Consider the following 18,125-nt stretch of genomic DNA (forward strand, 5'->3'; position numbering starts at 1 on the left):
TCAATAGGTAAGATCTTATCCTTAGCCAGTCTGATAGTAGAAGGAATAATTTCAACTGATCTATTGAACCACAAGACCTTATAGTCTTGTTAGAGTTTAGTTTTAACTTATTTAGTGAAGCCCATTTTTGAATTTTAGATATCCCCGATGTAATGATATCAGATAGTTCAGAAATTTTACAAACTGGCAAAAGAAGCCAAATATCATCAGAATAAGATAACATCTCTTCCAGGAAAGATTCCACTAAGAGATCATATAATTTCAAGTTGAGGAGGTTTGCTGTCTGGTGTGGGGCAGGCCCTAGATCTTTTCTCCTGTTCTATACAAACATTGCTTGGATACCTTCTGCACCTTTCCAAATCTGGCCTAAAAATCAACTCTTTACGGCTTACCTCAGTGCAACTGGTGCTTACCATCACCATGTGAAGAGTAAGCCTGTATTTGTACAGCCTTCTAGTTGGTTTCATGAGGTTCTTGATATTGTTGGCGTCCCCAGTAAAGCCTCCCAGTGTCATGGGATCTCAATGTTGTCCTCATCCAACTGATGAAAACTTTTTTGAGCGGCTTGATTCTTGCCATCTGAAGCATCTGACCTAGAAGTTATTTTTGGTGGTGGTCAATTCAGCCTGCAGGGACAGTGAGCTCCAGGCACTAGTAGCAGATCCACCTTATACAAGATTTCGTCATAAAGGAGTACTTATCTGCATGCATCCTAAGTTCCTTTCTAAAGTGCAGGAGGAATTCCATTTTAACGAGTCAATTGTTCTGCCAAGATTCTTCCCAAAACCTCACGCTCATCCTGGTGAAAGCACACTGCACACTCTGGATTGCAAGAGAGCCTTGGCCTTCTATCTGAAGCCCAGACACTATCTAATTAGCTAACAGATTGCATCTTCTTCACTTATGCCCAGGCTGGGCTGAATCTGGAGGGATATGTCATGATTCATAATGTAATAGTTAGCTGTTTAAGTTCACAAAATGTAAGAGCCATGGTGGTGGATTGGTTGCCAACCTGAGGTCAGCCTCCATAGAGGAGATTTGTACAGCTGCGATGTGACTTTCTGTCCACATCTCACTACTATCTTGAGCAACAGTCCCGACATGACAGCTGGGGAGACAGTCCTTCAGCATTTATTTGGGGTCTAGAATCTAACTCCTCCCCCCTAGGCCCATTATGTGGAGTGGAGGAGTAGCCTAGTGTTTAGTGCAGTGGACTTTGATCCTGGGGAACCGAGTTCGATTCCTACTGCAGCTCCTTGTGACTCTGGGCAAGTCACTTAACCCTCCATTGCCCCTGGTACAAAATAAGTACCTGAATATATGTAAACCACTTTGAATGTAGTTGCAAAAACCTCAGAAATGCGGTATATCAAGTCCCATTTCCCTTTCTGTTCCAGGCTGCTCCAAAGAAATAAAACACACAAAAAAGAAAAACAAAAAAATATGTTCTTGGCCTTGCTAGTTGCAGACTTCTTGTGTTTCTTCCCCCCCCCCCCCCCCCTTTTTTTTGGACAGCCTGGTAGCTAGGAATTCTCAGATTTGAGTCCTTGGAGAAAGCAAGGTTACTTACTTGTAGCAGGTGTTTTCCAAGGTCAGGACACATTCTCACACCCCTGCCCTCCTCTCCTGAAAGTTGTATTCTATAAGCTAGTATATTAGACTGCCCTGTGCAGTAGTAGGCAGGAATGCATGCATGTGTACAGTCCTAAAAGTTTCTAGGAATGGAATGCTGAGGAGCATCTCCACAGCAGGCTCTGTCAGATGACATCACCCAGATGTGAGAATATCATCCTGCTGTCCTCAAAGAACATCTGCTACAGGTGAGAAAATCATCCTGCTGTCCTCAAAGAACATCTGCTACAGGTGAGAAACTTTCATTCAAGTTGTTCTGTCTCTTTGTGTAGAAAGACACGGCAGAATACAGCAGCTCAGTTACTGTGCTCAGCCCATCCAATTTGACAGGGCAAACCTGCTGCTTCAAAGATTACATTGACTTCCTATAGAAGTGTGAATAATTTTTAAATTATGAATTTTAGAATTTAAGCTGCTATATGACCAGGTGCCAAGTTACATGGCACATCTGTTGAGTCCATAGACAAGACAGAAAGATAGGCTTTCTTGATCTCGTATTTCACCTTCCAAGTCCAAAGGGAGTAAAAATGCAAAAAGAGTTTCAAACAATGATTACCTTTTCAGATAGCAATGGTGTGGGAAAAATGTCCCCAGAGATTAAATCAGTTTCAAATTACATGACGTTCTATAGGATGTTGAAAACAAATCTATTTCAAAGATTTTATAATTTATAAAATTGATTGGTTTATTGTTTTACTTGATTGTTTTTTTTTTTACAGTTGTAACTCACAGTAATTGACTAATCTCTTTAGTTGTAATCTGCACTGAACTTCCAGGTATCTAATGGAATACATATGATGTTAATGTATTATATTGCATACCATTTTGGTGGCCCTCCTCTGATTTATCTGCAGAATATTAATGCATGTTTAAAGATATTGTCTCCAGCCAAAAATATAAACAATAGCCACTGCTGAGAGAACTATGCATACCATGCAGATCTTGGGTTACAAGGGAACTCTCACAGAATCCAAGGAAATATTTCTTCACAGAAGTTGGTAAATGCATGCACTTCTCAACAGAAGTGATGAATAAAAAAAACTACTGGAATTCAAGAAAGCTTTGGACAAAGAAAGTTAAAGTTGCAGGTAAAGTTGGACGCTGTTCTGCTGTAACATGAAAATTGGATAGGCCTTGTAGTTTCTGTCATCAAATTCTCTGTATTGAAGAACTATAGATCTCAATGTGGTTTGTTGCACTGATAAAATAATTAAGTCTTCCTATAGAAAGTATGAATGAATAGTACACTTGGAATATTTTGAAAAATAAATATTACAATTGATATGGGTTTAAGTATACTTAGCTCAGGGAAGTATTTAGATTTATCAGTATTTGACCATGCTGTGCCAAAACAGCTTAAATGACCAGAAAACAAGAGAAACTGCGAAGTGAAGCTTTTGAACAATCAGAACAGAAAATCATTACCCTATAAAGAGGAAAAAACATTTGAAAAAAACTATTTTAACTAGGACTTGCCATCCTCTCTCATAAAAGATCGCAGTTTCTGCAAGAAAACCTTCATCTTATACATACAACCTGAATTCGGACTTCCACAGGGATCCCCCCCTCACCGACCTTATTTAACCTAATGATGACACCCTTAGCCAACTACTATCAAATCAAACCTCAACCAATACATATACGCTGATGACGTAACAATCTACATCCCATTTAAACAAGATTTAAAGGAAATCTCAACAAAATCAACCAAAGTCTACACATAATGCATTCATGGGCAGATGCATTTCAGCTGAAACTTAACACAGAAAAAACTCAATGTCTAATACTCACCTCCAACACAACACGAACAAATTCACCACCATCAACACACCAAAACTGAATCTACCAATTTCGGACACCCTAAAAATTCTTGGCGTTACCATTGACCGACACCTAACGCTTGAGAGTCACGCGAAAAACACAACCAAAAAGATGTTCCACTCAATGTGGAAATTAAAAAGAGTAACACAATACTTCCCAAGGACCGTCTTCCGTAACCTGATACAATCATTGGTACTCAGTCATCTAGACTATTGTAATGCACTCTACGTTGGCTGCAAAGAACAAATACTCAAAAAACTGCAAACAGCCCAGAATACAGCAGCTAGACTCATATTCGGAAAATCAAAATATGAAAGTGCTAAACTCTTATGAGAAAAGCTACACTGGCTCCCACTCAAAGAACGCATCACGTTCAAAATATGTACCCTAGTTCACAAAATCATTCATGGCGAAGCCCCAGCCTACATGTCAGTCTTGATAGACTTACCACCCAGGAATGCTAAAAAATCAGCTCGCATATTCCTAAATCTTCATTTCCCCAACTGTAAAGGTCTAAAATACAAACTAATGCACGCATCAACCTTTTCCTATATGAGCACACAATTCTGGAACGCGCTGCCGCGCAACCTAAAAACAATCTATGAACTAACCAACTTCCGCAAACTACTGAAGATCCATCTTTTAGACAGGACATACCACAAAGATCAACACATGTGAATCCCCACATGTATCCAAAACTGTCTTACAATGCTTTCTTGTTATATTACTATCATGTTTTTCATCATCATGTAACCCCAAATCCTTCTGTAATACCAAATGTCTATTCACTTCTTATTTCCACTATTCATGATGTATTGTAAGCCACATTGAGCCTGCAAAAAGGTGGGAAAATGTGGGGTACAAATGTAATAATAAATAAATAAATAAAATTGACTTGTTTGTTAAACCATAGCACATTCACACATAACATAGTAACATAGTAGATGATGGCAGAAAAAGACCTGCACGGTCCATCTAGTCTGCCCAACAAGATAAACTCATATGTGCTACTTTTTGTGTATACCTTACCTTGATTTGTATCTGCCATTTTCAAGGCACAGACCGTAGAAGTCTTGCCCCGCCTCCCAATCTCAGCTAAGCTTCTAAGGATCCATTCCTTCTGAACAGGATTCCTTTATGTTTATCCCATGCATGCTTGAATTCCGCTATCGTTTTCATCTCCACCACCTCCCGCGGGAGGGCATTCCAAGTATCTACCACTCTCTCCGTGAAAAAATACTTCTTGACATTTTTCTTGAGTCTGCCCCCCTTCAATCTGATATCATGTCCTTTAGTTCTACCGCCTTCCCATCTATTTTATGTTGCACTCTAGAGAAGCTAAAACCTAGATACAAAAAGCAGCTTGTTCACGCAACCTATTCCAAGTCTTCTAACAACATGAAATCAAGCAAGCTCCACAGACTTGCACAGAATGAAGGTGGAAACAATTTATGTCAGATATGGAAAGAGGGCAAATCTGTGACCTCCAGACAAGATATCTAAATTCTCTTACTTCCACCCAAGGGCATTTCCTTAAAAGACAAGAACCAGTCAAAAAAAAAAGTTTGAAGCCAGATTGGTTTAAAGCAAACAAAAAATAAAATTCTCATAAACCCAAAACAATCTCTGGTGCTATCACATTAACACCTAATGTTGTCAGGATAGCAATAATCAACACTTGCATGTTTTGCTATATTATTTATAAAAATGTATATTACAACATAGTTGGACCACAAACAAGTGGCAGAAATATTTCTGGCAGTTTTTCAAAGTGCCAGGATTAGTTTCACATCTAATCCTCAAGATTCTGAGGACAGATAAAAAATGACACATCTTGCTTAGCCTGCGGCTCTTTGTTGGGCTGCCGAGATTCTGATGAGGTATCTTCTGTGGACTGAGAATAGTCACCTGCCTGTCCTCCAGCCAACCCAGTATTCAAGGGATTGCTATACTCCTTCAAAGTGGACTTAATTTGCTCCAGGGTAGCATCAGTACGAACTCCTGTAGGATCAAATGGGTGCGGCTAACTTGGAAACCAGAGTCTGTTAGGTACTGTAAGAATCTGTTTAGCCTGTAAATATATAAAAATAAAAAGTTTATTTTTGATCATTTAGGTGCTATTATTTAACATTTCTAGGGATTCAGTATAGGAAGTTTGTGCCTTACTTTGGCATGTTCATTCCTCGGATACTATGTCTATGGATGCTGTAGTAAAAGGCAGGGTGCTCCGTTACAAACTTTCCCTGCTTGGGTGATCCTTTGACAATGTCTAGATGTTTCCGCTTTCCTAAAATAGACAGCCGTGAGTCAAACAATGGAATACAGATATATTAAATACAGTTAGAAACAAAATTCAGATGACTCAAAATTATACATATAGGAAGTAATTCTATATGTGGGTGCCTCCCTTTAGGTGCCCTGATGCTGGACGGTGAAAGCCTATTCTACAATGGCATGTGGGCACCATACCAATGTAGATAATTAGTGTACCTGGTATCAAGGTGCCTATAATCTAGGTGCCTGCACTTACATCAGCCACAGATCTTGTGTAAATGCCGGCACAAAATATTGCAAGGATGTGAGTAAAGCAAAGTTACTCACCTGTAGCAGGTGTTCTTCAGTGACAGGACTGGTGTTCTCATATGTGGGCGACGCCCTCAACGAAGCTCCGGTGCTGATGCTAGCTACCCAGCATACCTATCACTTTAAGAAGTCTTTGGTAGACCTGTACCGTGCATATGCGAGTGCCTTCCCACCCACTGGAGTCGTGCAGGACCACGAGTATGATCCAAAAGCATATGGACGAGGATGCAACTCCTAAAAGAAGTGGAAGGCGAGAATACTACTCCTGCTGTCCTCAGAGAACACCTGCTACAGGTAATTTCTCTTTCTCTGAGGGGAAGTAGGACGTAGTTTCTCACGTGTGGGGAACCCCTAGCTACCAGGCCTACTGAAAACAAGAAACTACCGCCAATAGGGACATGCAACAGCAAGGCCAAGAAAAACCAATAGCACTAACGACCTTGTCCCATGACAAAGTAGATTAGATTTAGATTTATATTTATAATCCGCCCTAGATGGGCGGCTTCATTAACAGCAAACCTCTCATGAAGCGAACAACTAGAGGCTAGTACTACTACTACTACTACTATTTAGCATTTCTATAGCGCTACAAGGCATACGCAGCGCTGTACAAACATAGAACATAGTACAGAAATGGACTTACCTCCAATACAGTGATAAGCACTGATTGCACCGAGGTGAACCCTTACAGAGTTGGTCTTCAAACCACACTCAGAGAGGTGGAGGTCTTAGCAGTTTTTATGCAGGGCAAGCGAGAGGATCTAGGGCCCTGCCCTCACACCATATAACAAACCTCTTCCATTTAAAAGCATAACACCTCTTAGCGGAATCTTTTCTAGATACTAGCAAGATCTTGGAGACACTTCCAAGCAGTCGCACTGTGTCAAACTCTACGCTCTCAACATCCAGGCTGTGAGGGCCAGGGAATGGAGGTCGGGTTGCAGAAGAGCCACTTTATCCTGCATGATAAGAGTTGGAAAGCAGTCCAGCTTCGGCCAGTAAGGAGCAATGATGATCATGGTGCCCCAGTCCTGCTTGAGTTTCAGCGAAGTCTTCCAGAGCAGAGGAATAGATATGGAGCCAGGAGAGTCTCCGAATCCCAATACTTAAGGCAGATTTTCTAGATGTCACATCAAAAGAATCAAAAATGCCCCTAGCCAGATGTTTCCTGTACACCTTCTGCTTACCGGCCAACTGGTGAAGTTGAGTAGCCTGCTCCCGAGGGAGTATGTCCACAAATGCTAGCACATTGCCAACCAAGGACTGCAAGTACATGCTTGTGTAGAGCTCTTAGGCCTGGACACGGGAAATGAGCATCGATGCCTGAAAAGCTTTTCTCCCAAAAGATTACAGGGTTTGAGCATCCTTGCCTGGGGGAGCCAAAGCATGGGACTTCGAACTCCTGGCCCTCTTGTGAGAGGATTCTACCACTATGGAATGGTGGGGCAGCTGCACCTTCTCAAATCTAGGAGCCTTTTGGATTTGATACATAGAGCCTGCCATCTTTGGAATGACCTACACAGAGACAGGTTTCCAAGTACCTCATCTGTGCATCCCTAAGGACGTTGTGAACAGGAATCTTCATGGCATCTCTAGGCAGAAAATCACTGTCCAGGATTCCCATCAATTCAGTCCTGGGCTCATCTTCCAGTTCTAACTCTGAAAAAAATTAGCAAAGGAGAGGTCCTCTGGAGGGGATTTACATCTCTCCTGTGGCAGGAAGTGGTCTGAAGCAGGCCCAAAGACCTCTCCTCTGAGAAGTCATTAGGCGCCTCCTCGGATAACCAGGAACAATCTTATCTCGAAATCAGAAAAATACTTTTCGTAAGCCTGGTGAGTCGTCTCCTGCCTTGGGGCACTGAGGTGCAGTCACTCTCTTGCTCTCTAAGGAAGCTTCCTCCCCCGATGGACTGGAAAGGTAACTGCATTGGACAGTGCCAGCTCCACCACCTCTCAGAGCACTGGTGTTGACGACCACCTGATAGGTAAAGCACGGGCTTCCAGTACGGGCTGGAGTGCCTCCAGAGTCGACATGAGCACCTTCAATGCCTCAGCACCTCATAGTCTCACAAGGCGCCCCAGCTTCACCTGAAGCAAAGCCTGGATCTGTTCCTTGAGGGCAAAGGTGGGGGAGCGCTGGTGTGGCCACAGCCTGAGGTGATGTTGGTGCCAAATTGAGTGCGGGGTCTGAGCCTCAGGGACACTGTCAGGTTGCCACTGCTACATGGAGAGGGAGCAGTCCTCACTGTGCTGATGCTTCTCAGGTGGCGATAACATTGATAGTCCAGATCTCCTGGAATCATGCGTTGAGGATTGATGCTTCTTTGATTTTGCTCAGGGCGGAAGAGGACACCGCAGAATCCAGGGGCTTCCTCATGTCCAAGTGAACTCGATTCGTAGGCCCACTACTGGTGCTAGATATCGAGGCAGGCGGAGACCTCCTCAACACTAGAGCATCACCAGTGTTCGGTGCAGCTCCAGAGGCAATAGGAACCAATGTTCTCAATGCCAATGTCGATGAATTGGAATTCTGGAGGACAAAGAGCTTCTCTCAAACCAGGTCTCTGATTTTCATGGGTCTCTTTTGCATTTAGACACAGAGAGTACAGGTTAAAGGATCACTTGAGTCATTCCTCATGGGGGGGGGGGGGGGGGGGGGCGATGAACATCATGGTCCGAGTGCACAAAGTACACTTTTTGAACCTACTGGCCAGCCTTAAGGACATTGAGGGAAAAATAGTGGCAGCAAAATCAAATAGTTCAATAGTACAGGGAGGAAAATAAACAAAACCAAGCCCTGGCCTAAAATGGCCATGGGCCGCTAAAAAAATAAACAAAAGTGCTGAAAAACTAAAGGGAGGAAGGGGAGGCAACGGTTCAGATACCCCAAGTGAACCAAAAATACAGGGCAGAAAGGCACCAAAAGAAAAAAAAAACCTGAAGAGAATCGTGCCATAAGGAAGACACGTCTTCTCAGTTCCATGGAAAGAAAAAGACTAGGAGTCCCACATGACTCCAGCAGGTTCAAAGGCATTTGAACATGAAGTGTAAATGATAGGTTCACTGGGTAGTGTCCAAACTGGGGTTCCATTGGGGATGTCACTCACAGGTGAGAAACTAACTTCTGCTTGTCCTTGGAGAACATAGAATATTCTTTAAGTTGCACGTATAAGTGGCAGCTCTACCCATGCTCCATCCCTGTGTATGCCCCCTTGCATTTAACTGTTGTGCCACTTAGGTACACCCCTAAATCCTACAGAGATCACATCTGTACTGTAGGCTGGAGAGGTGTAAATGTCTGGACGTACATTATTGAAATACACACATAAATTAAAGTATTTTATAATGTGAAGGCACATTTTACAACTCTGCCTGTGCTCTACAGACCCTATCCCTGGCAATTGCTACTTTAAAAATATGTGCATGCATACTTTCATCCTAGGTACAATTTTATAAAAAGCATTTTATGTGGGAAAATGACTTTATAAATTAGCCACAATACAACAAAGCAGTGGGTAAAAAACCAGGAGTCCCAGAGTGGAGATGAACAAAATTTTATTAATCAATATATCGACTCGACACAATGTTGTGTTTCGGCCAAAACGCCTACATCAGGAGTCTAAGTGCCGAAGTGGAGAATGATAGCGATGATCCAGATTAAAGCAATACTGGAAATTGAAGACTGTTTTAGCAAGAAACAGGGGAGATATCTAAATGCACTCCTCCCTGCAGTTAAAGCTTTCTTGCTAGATTGAAGATTAATTCCCTTGAAAAGCTTTGAAGTGAACGTGGCTCCACGTTGGGGATTATTATGGAGTCGGAATTTTAACCACAAAGCACTAGTTTTATGGTGTCTGGAGGTGCCACAGCCAGCACACATCGCCAATCAAGATAAGTTTCATTCTTCTATAAAGTTCTACATTATATCACATTTAGAGTATTTAACCAGTATTGTAAATGGTAGGAAGGAAGGAAGGACATGTGCAATGATGTTTGGTGACTGTGTACCCTATCCAGAGTTTGTTTTGGTATAATGGGCACGACGGTGTGACTGAGCACAGCATAAAAATTTATATTAAAATATTAGAAATCTCGACACTGGTGACATTGAGAATTGAATGATATCCAACAACAGGTTTATTGTTTCAATCCCATACCTGATTAAGTAATAGTGTTAAATGCAAACATATATTTCGCATTTACAGAAACCTTCCTGACAGAACAGTGGGTATGGAGCAGAACTATTGCACTTCCCCATAGAATTCACCATACATAGAGAGTCTGATTCTGGTTTTATCTCAGTTGCAACATAATCTCTCCTCATTAGTCAGTATATTATGAATTTATAGAAAACTCTACAAAGTCACTTGCATCCTATATAGAACAAATCTACCACTTCGTAACAGCACTAACAAGGACCTTCCTAGGTAAAGACAGCATTGTAAACACTGCTGTGAGCCTACAGTGTCAATACACGTTTTGGGAAAATTGAACAAGCTGGATTACTGCAGGTCAATGCTAACACAGAATATCCGGCCTTGGTCACACATACAGAACACAAATAGACCCTCTCCGAATACAGGATAAGTGACCACAAGTGTTACAATGATTTAAAGAATGAACCCATCGTTCAGATGAAACAATCTAATATCAACATACAAAACAATATACAATCTAATATCAATATACCCTGTCCTGATATCATTATGTCATGTTATGTTATCCATTTATCCTAATTACTGACAATTATACCTTGTCCTGATATCATTATGTTGTTATCCACTTACCCACTTCTTAATCAACATAATTTTCGTATGAACCTTAATAGCAATAATTCTGAAATTCTTCTCCATTAATATGATTGCCATAATATTCCTATGCACCTTTTCTGTTATATATACTCTGATTCTCTATTCCATCAATGTGATTGTAGTTGTATTATATTGTAAGCCACATTGAGCCTGCAAATAGGTGGGAGAATGTGGGATATAAATGCAGCAAAATAAATAAATAAATAAATAAATAAATATCTCTAACATAATAAAAAAAATTAAACCAATATCTTAATTAGAAACATATTTCCTAAATAAAAAGGTCTTAAGCAACTCCTAAAAAGCTGCTAATTTCTTGTCGTTCTAAGATCGAGAGGCAAAGAATTCCAAAAGGTTGCAGCCTGATATGAAAGAGAAGTAGACAAAAATCTAACAGGCTTAACCTTTTGCACTGAAGGGTCAGATTAAAAAAAAAATTGCTCAAGCAACCGACCCGATTTACATCCTAAAAACAAATTAACCATATGCACCATATAAAGAGGGGCCTCACCATACAATATTTTAAGAACTGCAACCACTAATTTAAAATAGACCTGTGCCTCAACAGGGAGGCAATGCAATTTAATCATATTAGTCGTATTGCTGAATTCTGCACAACCTGCAGTCATCTCAAACAGACCTTAGTGCAACCTGAATAAATATTGTAAAGACTGAAATACCAGCCGGAAATTAGAATTATCAAAATATTTCTTTATAAGATGAAGTTTTTTTTAAGTAGAAAAAAGGATTTAACAACTGAATTTATATTAGATTTCATACTATGGGTATTATCAACCTCTACCCCAAGAATTCTAGAATTGTCCTCAAGAGATAAATAATCTGCTCAGATAGTGAGTTGTCGACATCAAAAAGGATGATCCGTCGACCCTAACCACAAAATCTTTCCCTTATTTAACTTAAGCCTTTTGAGACATACTTAAAATTTCAATTACGTTAAAATACTTTAAAATTGAGTTCTAATCCAATCATCAAAAACAGGACAAAGAAACCAAAATGTCATTAGCGTACTTAAAGAAACTGCAATTTAACTAAATACTCCCAATGACTGCAACAAAATATTTAAGTTCAAATAGTTTTATTAAAGATTTAAAGATGACTGCAACAAAATATTAAATGTAAGGGAAAGTGGAGAGTCTTGCGGGACTCCACAAGGAACTGTCCAAGGTTCTGAGATAGTATCATTGCTCTTAACATGGTAAGACTGATTGGTGAGAAAACCATTTAGCCACTGCAAAACTACACTTTGAAGACCAAAACTATTCAACACAGATAACAGAATCTCATGGTCCACCAAACTGAATACACTTGAAAGATCAAACTGCACTAAAATAGCATACTTTCCTTGACTCAATGTCTTTCGCAAAGCAACAATAGTACCCCACCACCATTTCCATGCTAAAGTGCCTCCGAATCTCAGATTGGGAGTAATGTAAAATATCAAACTTTTCTAAATAATTTTCCAGTTGTTGAATAACTAAGTCTTCCATTGTTTTCATAATAAGTGGAATGGAAGCTAATAACACTGAAGCATGCTTCATTAAATAAGCAGGATAAGCGTCTAAACTATAAGATGATTTGGCATATTTGTGTAACATTTTCCTGGTATGATTGATAGTAATTTCCTCAAATGAATTATCAAGCCTCTTCAGCTTAGAGACAGCTGGGGGGGGGGGGGGGGGGGGGTCATGATTGAGGTCTATAAAATCCTGACATGTGTAGAATAGGTAAAAGTGAATCGATTTTCACTCTTTCAAAAAGTACAAAGACTAGGGAATACTCACTGAGACTATATGGAAATATTTGTAAAACAAATATGAGGACATATTTTTTTCACTCAAAGAATAGTTAAGCTCTGTAACCTACTATTCAGCGAATGCTACATACCTGTAGAAGGTATTCTCCGAGGACAGCAGGCTGATTGTTCTCACTGATGGGTTGACGTCCTCGGCAGCCCCCTCCATCGGAAAGTTTACTAGCAAAGGCCTTTGTTAGTCCTCGCGCGCCCATGCGCACTGCGCATGCGCGGCCGTCTTCCCGCCCGAAACCGGCTCGAGCCGGCCAGTCCAGTATGTAGCAAGACAATACACTTCAAGGGAAGACTCAACTCCAAAGGGGAGGCGGGCGGGTTTGTGAGAACAATCAGCCTGCTGTCCTCGGAGAATACCTTCTACAGGTATGTAGCATTCGCTTTCTCCGAGGACAAGCAGGCTGTTTGTTCTCACTGATGGGGTATCCCTAGCCCCCAGGCTCACTCAAAACAACAACCATGGTCAATTGGCCTCGCAACGGCGAGGACAAACTGAGATTGACCTAAAAAATTTACCAACTAACTGGTGAGTGCAGCCTGGAACAGAACAAACAGGGCCCTCGGGGGGTGGAGTTGGATCCTAAAGCCCAAACAGGTTCTGAAGAACTGACTGCCCGAACCGACTGTCGCGTCGGGTATCCTGCTGCAGGCAGTAATGAGATGTGAATGTGTGGACAGATGACCACGTCGCAGCTTTGCAAATGTCTTCAATGGAGGCTGACTTCAAGTGGGCTACCGACGCAGCCATGGCTCTAACATTATGAGCCGTGACATGACCCTCAAGAGCCAGCCCCGCCTGGGCGTAAGTGAAGGAAATGCAATCTGCTAGCCAATGGATATGGTGCGTTTCCCTACAGCCACTCCCTCCTATTGGGATCAAAAGAAACAAACAATTGGGCGGACTGTCTGTGGGGCTGTGTCCGCTCCAGGTAGAAGGCCAATGCTCTCTTGCAGTCCAATGTGTGCAGCTGACGTTCAGCAGGGCAGGAATGAGGACGGGGAAAGAATGTTGGCAAGACAATTGACTGGTTCAGATGGAACTCCGACACGACCTTTGGCAGGAACTTAGGGTGAGTGCGGAGGACTACTCTGTTATGATGAAATTTGGTGTAAGGGGCCTGGGCTACCAGGGCCTGAAGCTCACTGACTCTACGAGCTGAAGTAACTGCCACCAAGAAAATGACCTTCCAAGTCAAGTACTTCAGATGGCAGGAATTCAGTGGCTCGAAAGGAGGTTTCATCAGCTGGGTGAGAACGACATTGAGATCCCATGACACTGTAGGAGGCTTGACAGGGGGCTTTGACAAAAGCAAACCTCTCATGAAGCGAACAACTAAAGGCTGTCCTGAGATCGGCTTACCTTCCACACGGTAATGGTACGCACTGATTGCACTAAGGTGAACCCTTACAGAGTTGGTCTTGAGACCAGACTCAGACAAGTGCAGAAGGTATTCAAGCAGGGTCTGTGTAGGACAAGAGCGAGGATCTAGGGCCTTGCTGTCACACCAGACGGCAAACCTCCTCCAATGGAAGAAGTAACATCTCTTAGTGGAATCTTTCCTGGAAGCAAGCAAGATGCGGGAGACACCCTCTGACAGACCCAAAGAGGCAAAGTCTACGCCCTCAACATCCAGCCCGTAAGAGCCAGCGACTGGAGGCTGGGATGCAGAAGTGCCCCTTCGTCCTGTGTGATGAGGGTCGGAAAACACTCCAATCTCCACGGTTCTTCGGAGGACAACTCCAGAAGAAGAGGGAACCAGATCTGACGCGGCCAAAAAGGAGCAATTAGAATCATGGTGCCTTGGTCTTGCTTGAGTTTCAACAAAGTCTTCCCCACCAGAGGTATGGGAGGATAAGCATACAGCAGACCCTCCCCCCAGTCCAGGAGGAAGGCATCCGATGCCAGTCTGCCATGGGCCTGAAGCCTGGAACAGAACTGAGGGACTTTGTGGTTCACTCGAGATGCGAAGAGATCTACCAAAGGGGTGCCCCACACCTGAAAGATCTGTCATACCACACGGGAATTGAGCGACCACTCGTGAGGTTGCATAATCCTGCTCAACCTGTCGGCCAGACTGTTGTTTACGCCTGCCAGATATGTGGCTTGGAGCACCATGTCGTGACGGCGAGCCAGAGCACATGCTGACGGCTTCCTGACACAGGGGGCGAGATCCGGTGCCCCCCTGCTTGTTGACATAGTACATGGCAACCTGGTTGTCTGTCTGAATTTGGATAATTTGGTGGGACAGCCGATCTCTGAAAGCCTTCAGAGCGTTCCAGATCGCTCGTAACTCCAGAAGATTGATCTGCAGATCGCGTTCCTGGAGGGACCAGCTTCCTTGGGTGTGAAGCCCATCGACATGAGCTCCCCATCCCAGGAGGGACGCATCCGTGGTCAGCACCTTTTGTGGCTGAAGAATTTGGAAGGGACGTCCCAGAGTCAAATTGGAGCAAATCGTCCACCAATATAGGGATTTGAGAAAACTCGTGGACAGGTGGATCACGTCCTCTAGACCCCCAGCGGCCTGATACCACTGGGAGGCTAGGGTCCATTGAGCAGATCTCATGTGAAGGCGGGCCATGGGAGTCACATGAACTGTGGAGGCCATGTGGCCCAGCAATCTCAACATCTGCCGAGCTGTGACCTGCTGGGACGCTCGCACCCGCGAGACGAGGGACAACAAGTTGTTGGCCCTCGTCTCTGGGAGATAGGCGCGAGCCGTCCGAGAATCCAGCAGAGCTCCTATGAATTCGAGTCTCTGCATTGGGAGAAGATGGGACTTTGGATAATTTATCACAAACCCCAGTAGCTCCAGTAGGCGAATAGTCATCTGCATGGACTGCAGGGCTCCTGCCTCGGATGTGTTCTTCACCAGCCAATCGTCGAGATATGGGAACACATGCACCCCCAGCCTGCGAAGTGCCGCTGCTACCACGGCTAGGCATTTTTGTGAACACCCTGGGCGCAGAGGCGAGCCCAAAGGGTAGCACACAGTACTGGAAGTGGCGTGTGCCCAGCTGGAATCGCAGATACTGTCTGTGAGCTGGCAGTATCGGGATGTGAGTGTAGGCCTCCTTCAAGTCCAGAGAGCATAGCCAATCGTTTTGCTGAATCATGGGGAGGAGGGTGCCCAGGGAAAGCATCCTGAACTTTTCTTTTACGAGATATTTGTTCAGGGCCCTTAGGTCTAGGATGGGACGCATCCCCCCCTGTTTTCTTTTCCATAAGGAAGTACCTGGAATAGAATCCCAGCCCTTCCTGCCCGGATGGCACGGGCTCGACCGCATTGGCGCTGAGAAGGGCGGAGAGTTCCTCTGCAAGTACCTGCTTGTGCTGGAAGCCGTAAGACTGAGCTCCCGGTGGACAATTTGGAGGTTTTGAGGCCAAATTGAGGGTGTATCCCTGCCGGACTATTTGCAGAACCCACTGTTCGGAGGTTATGAGAGGCCACCTTTGGTGAAAAGCTATCAACCTCCCTCCGACCGGCAGGTCGCCCGGCACTGACACTGGGATGTCGGCTATGCTCTGCTGGAGCCAGTCAAAAGCTCGCCCCTTGCTTTTGCTGGGGAGCTGCGGGGCCTTGCTGAGGCGCACGCTGCTGACGAGAGCGAGCGCGCTGGGGCTTAGCCTGGGCCGCAGGCTGTCGGGAAGGAGGATTGTACCTACGCTTACCAGAAGCATAGGGACCAGTCTTCCTTCCCCCGAAAAATCTTCTACCTGTAGAGGTAGATGCTGAAGGCTGCCGGCAGGAGAACTTGTCGAATGCGGTGTCCCGCTGGTGGAGAGACTCTACCACCTGCTCGACTTTTTCCCCAAAAATGTTGTCCGCACGGCAAGGCGAGTCCGCAATCCGCTGCTGGATTCTATTCTCCAGGTCGGCGGCACGCAGCCATGAGAGCCTGCGCATCACCACACCTTGAGCAGCGGCCCTGGACGCAACATCAAAAGTGTCATAAACTCCTCTGGCCAGGAATTTTCTGCACGCCTTCAGCTGCCTGACCACCTCCTGAAAAGGCTTGGCTTGCTCAGGGGGAAGAGCATCAACCAAGCCCGCCAACTGCCGCACATTGTTCCGCATGTGTATGCTCGTGTAGAGCTGGTAAGACTGGATCTTGGCCACGAGCATAGAAGAATGGTAGGCCTTCCTCCCAAAGGAGTCTAAGGTTCTAGGGTCTTTGCCCGGGGGCGCCGAAGCATGCTCCCTAGAACTCTTTGCTTTCTTTAGGGCCAAATCCACAACTCCAGAGTCATGAGGCAACTGAGTGCGCATCAGCTCTGGGTCCCCATGGATTCGGTACTGGGACTCGATCTTCTTGGGAATGTGGGGATTACTTAATGGCTTGGTCCAGTTCGCAAGCAATGTCTTTTTCAGGACATGGTGCAAGGGAACAGTGGACGCTTCCTTAGGTGGAGAAGGATAGTCCAGGAGCTCAAACATTTCAGCCCTGGGCTCGTCCTCCACAACCACCGGGAAGGGGATGGCCGTAGACATCTCCCGGACAAAGGAAGCGAAAGACAGACTCTCAGGAGGAGAAAGCTGCCTTTCAGGAGAGGGAGTGGGATCAGAAGGAAGACCCTCAGACTCCTCGTCCGAGAAATATCTGGGGTCTTCTTCGTCCTCCCACGAGGCCTCACCCTCGGTGTCAGACACAAGTTCACGGACCTGTGTCTGCAACCTCGCCCGGCTTGACTCCGTGGAGCCACGTCCACGATGGGGGCGTCGAGAGGTAGACTCCCTCGCCCGCATCGGCGAAGCTCCCTCCGCCGACGTAGTCGGGGAGCCTTCCTGGGAGGTGGCCGCGGTCGGCACCGCACGCGGTACCGACGTCAGGGACCTCAACCTGGGCGATGGACCAGCCGGCGCCACGCTCGACGGTACCGGAGGCGCAAGCACCGCCGGTACCGGAGGGGTAGGGCGCAACAGCTCTCCCAGAATCTCTGGGAGAACGGCCCGGAGGCTCTCGTTCAGAGTAGCTGCAGAAAAAGACTGAGAGGTCGATGCAGGCGTCAACGTCAGAACCTGTTCCGGGCGAGGAGGCTGTTCCGGGCTGTCCAGAGTGGAGCGCATCGACACCTCCTGAACAGAGGGTGAGCGGTCCTCTCGGTGCCGATGCCTGCTGGGTGCCGAATCCCTCGGCGACCCAGAGCTCTCGGTGCCGACATGGGGAGGAGACCGGTGTCGATGCTTCTTCGACTTCTTCCGAAGCATGTCACCGGAGCTCCCCGGCACCGACGAGGAGGACGTAGAATCCATCCGTCGCTTCCTCGGGGCCGAGACCGAAGAGGGTCGATCCCGGGGGGGCTGTACCGCAGGAGCCCTCAGGGTAGGAGGAGACCCACCCGAAGGCTCACCGCCACCAGCAGGGGAATGGACAGCCCTCACCTGCACTCCTGACGATGCACCTCCGTCCGACGACATCAGCAGACGAAGTCTCGGTACCACCGACGT

The 18,125-nt window shown here is 45.1% G+C and overlaps 1 protein-coding gene across 1 annotated transcript in view; it reads right to left on the minus strand.

The window, feature by feature from the left end:
• Window positions 1-5,013: 5,013 nt before the first annotated feature.
• Window positions 5,014-18,125, minus strand: part of TRMT1L (tRNA methyltransferase 1 like) — a 283,269-nt gene continuing 270,157 nt past the window's right edge. Inside the window, 3 exon segments of the mRNA XM_030206540.1 lie at window positions 5,014-5,466; window positions 5,469-5,524; window positions 5,620-5,740. Coding sequence (XP_030062400.1) covers window positions 5,246-5,466; window positions 5,469-5,524; window positions 5,620-5,740 — 398 coding nt within the window. The 3' untranslated portion in view covers window positions 5,014-5,245.

The sequence above is a fragment of the Microcaecilia unicolor genome, chromosome 6, assembly GCF_901765095.1.
Source record: "Microcaecilia unicolor chromosome 6, aMicUni1.1, whole genome shotgun sequence".
NCBI lineage: Eukaryota > Metazoa > Chordata > Amphibia > Gymnophiona > Siphonopidae > Microcaecilia > Microcaecilia unicolor.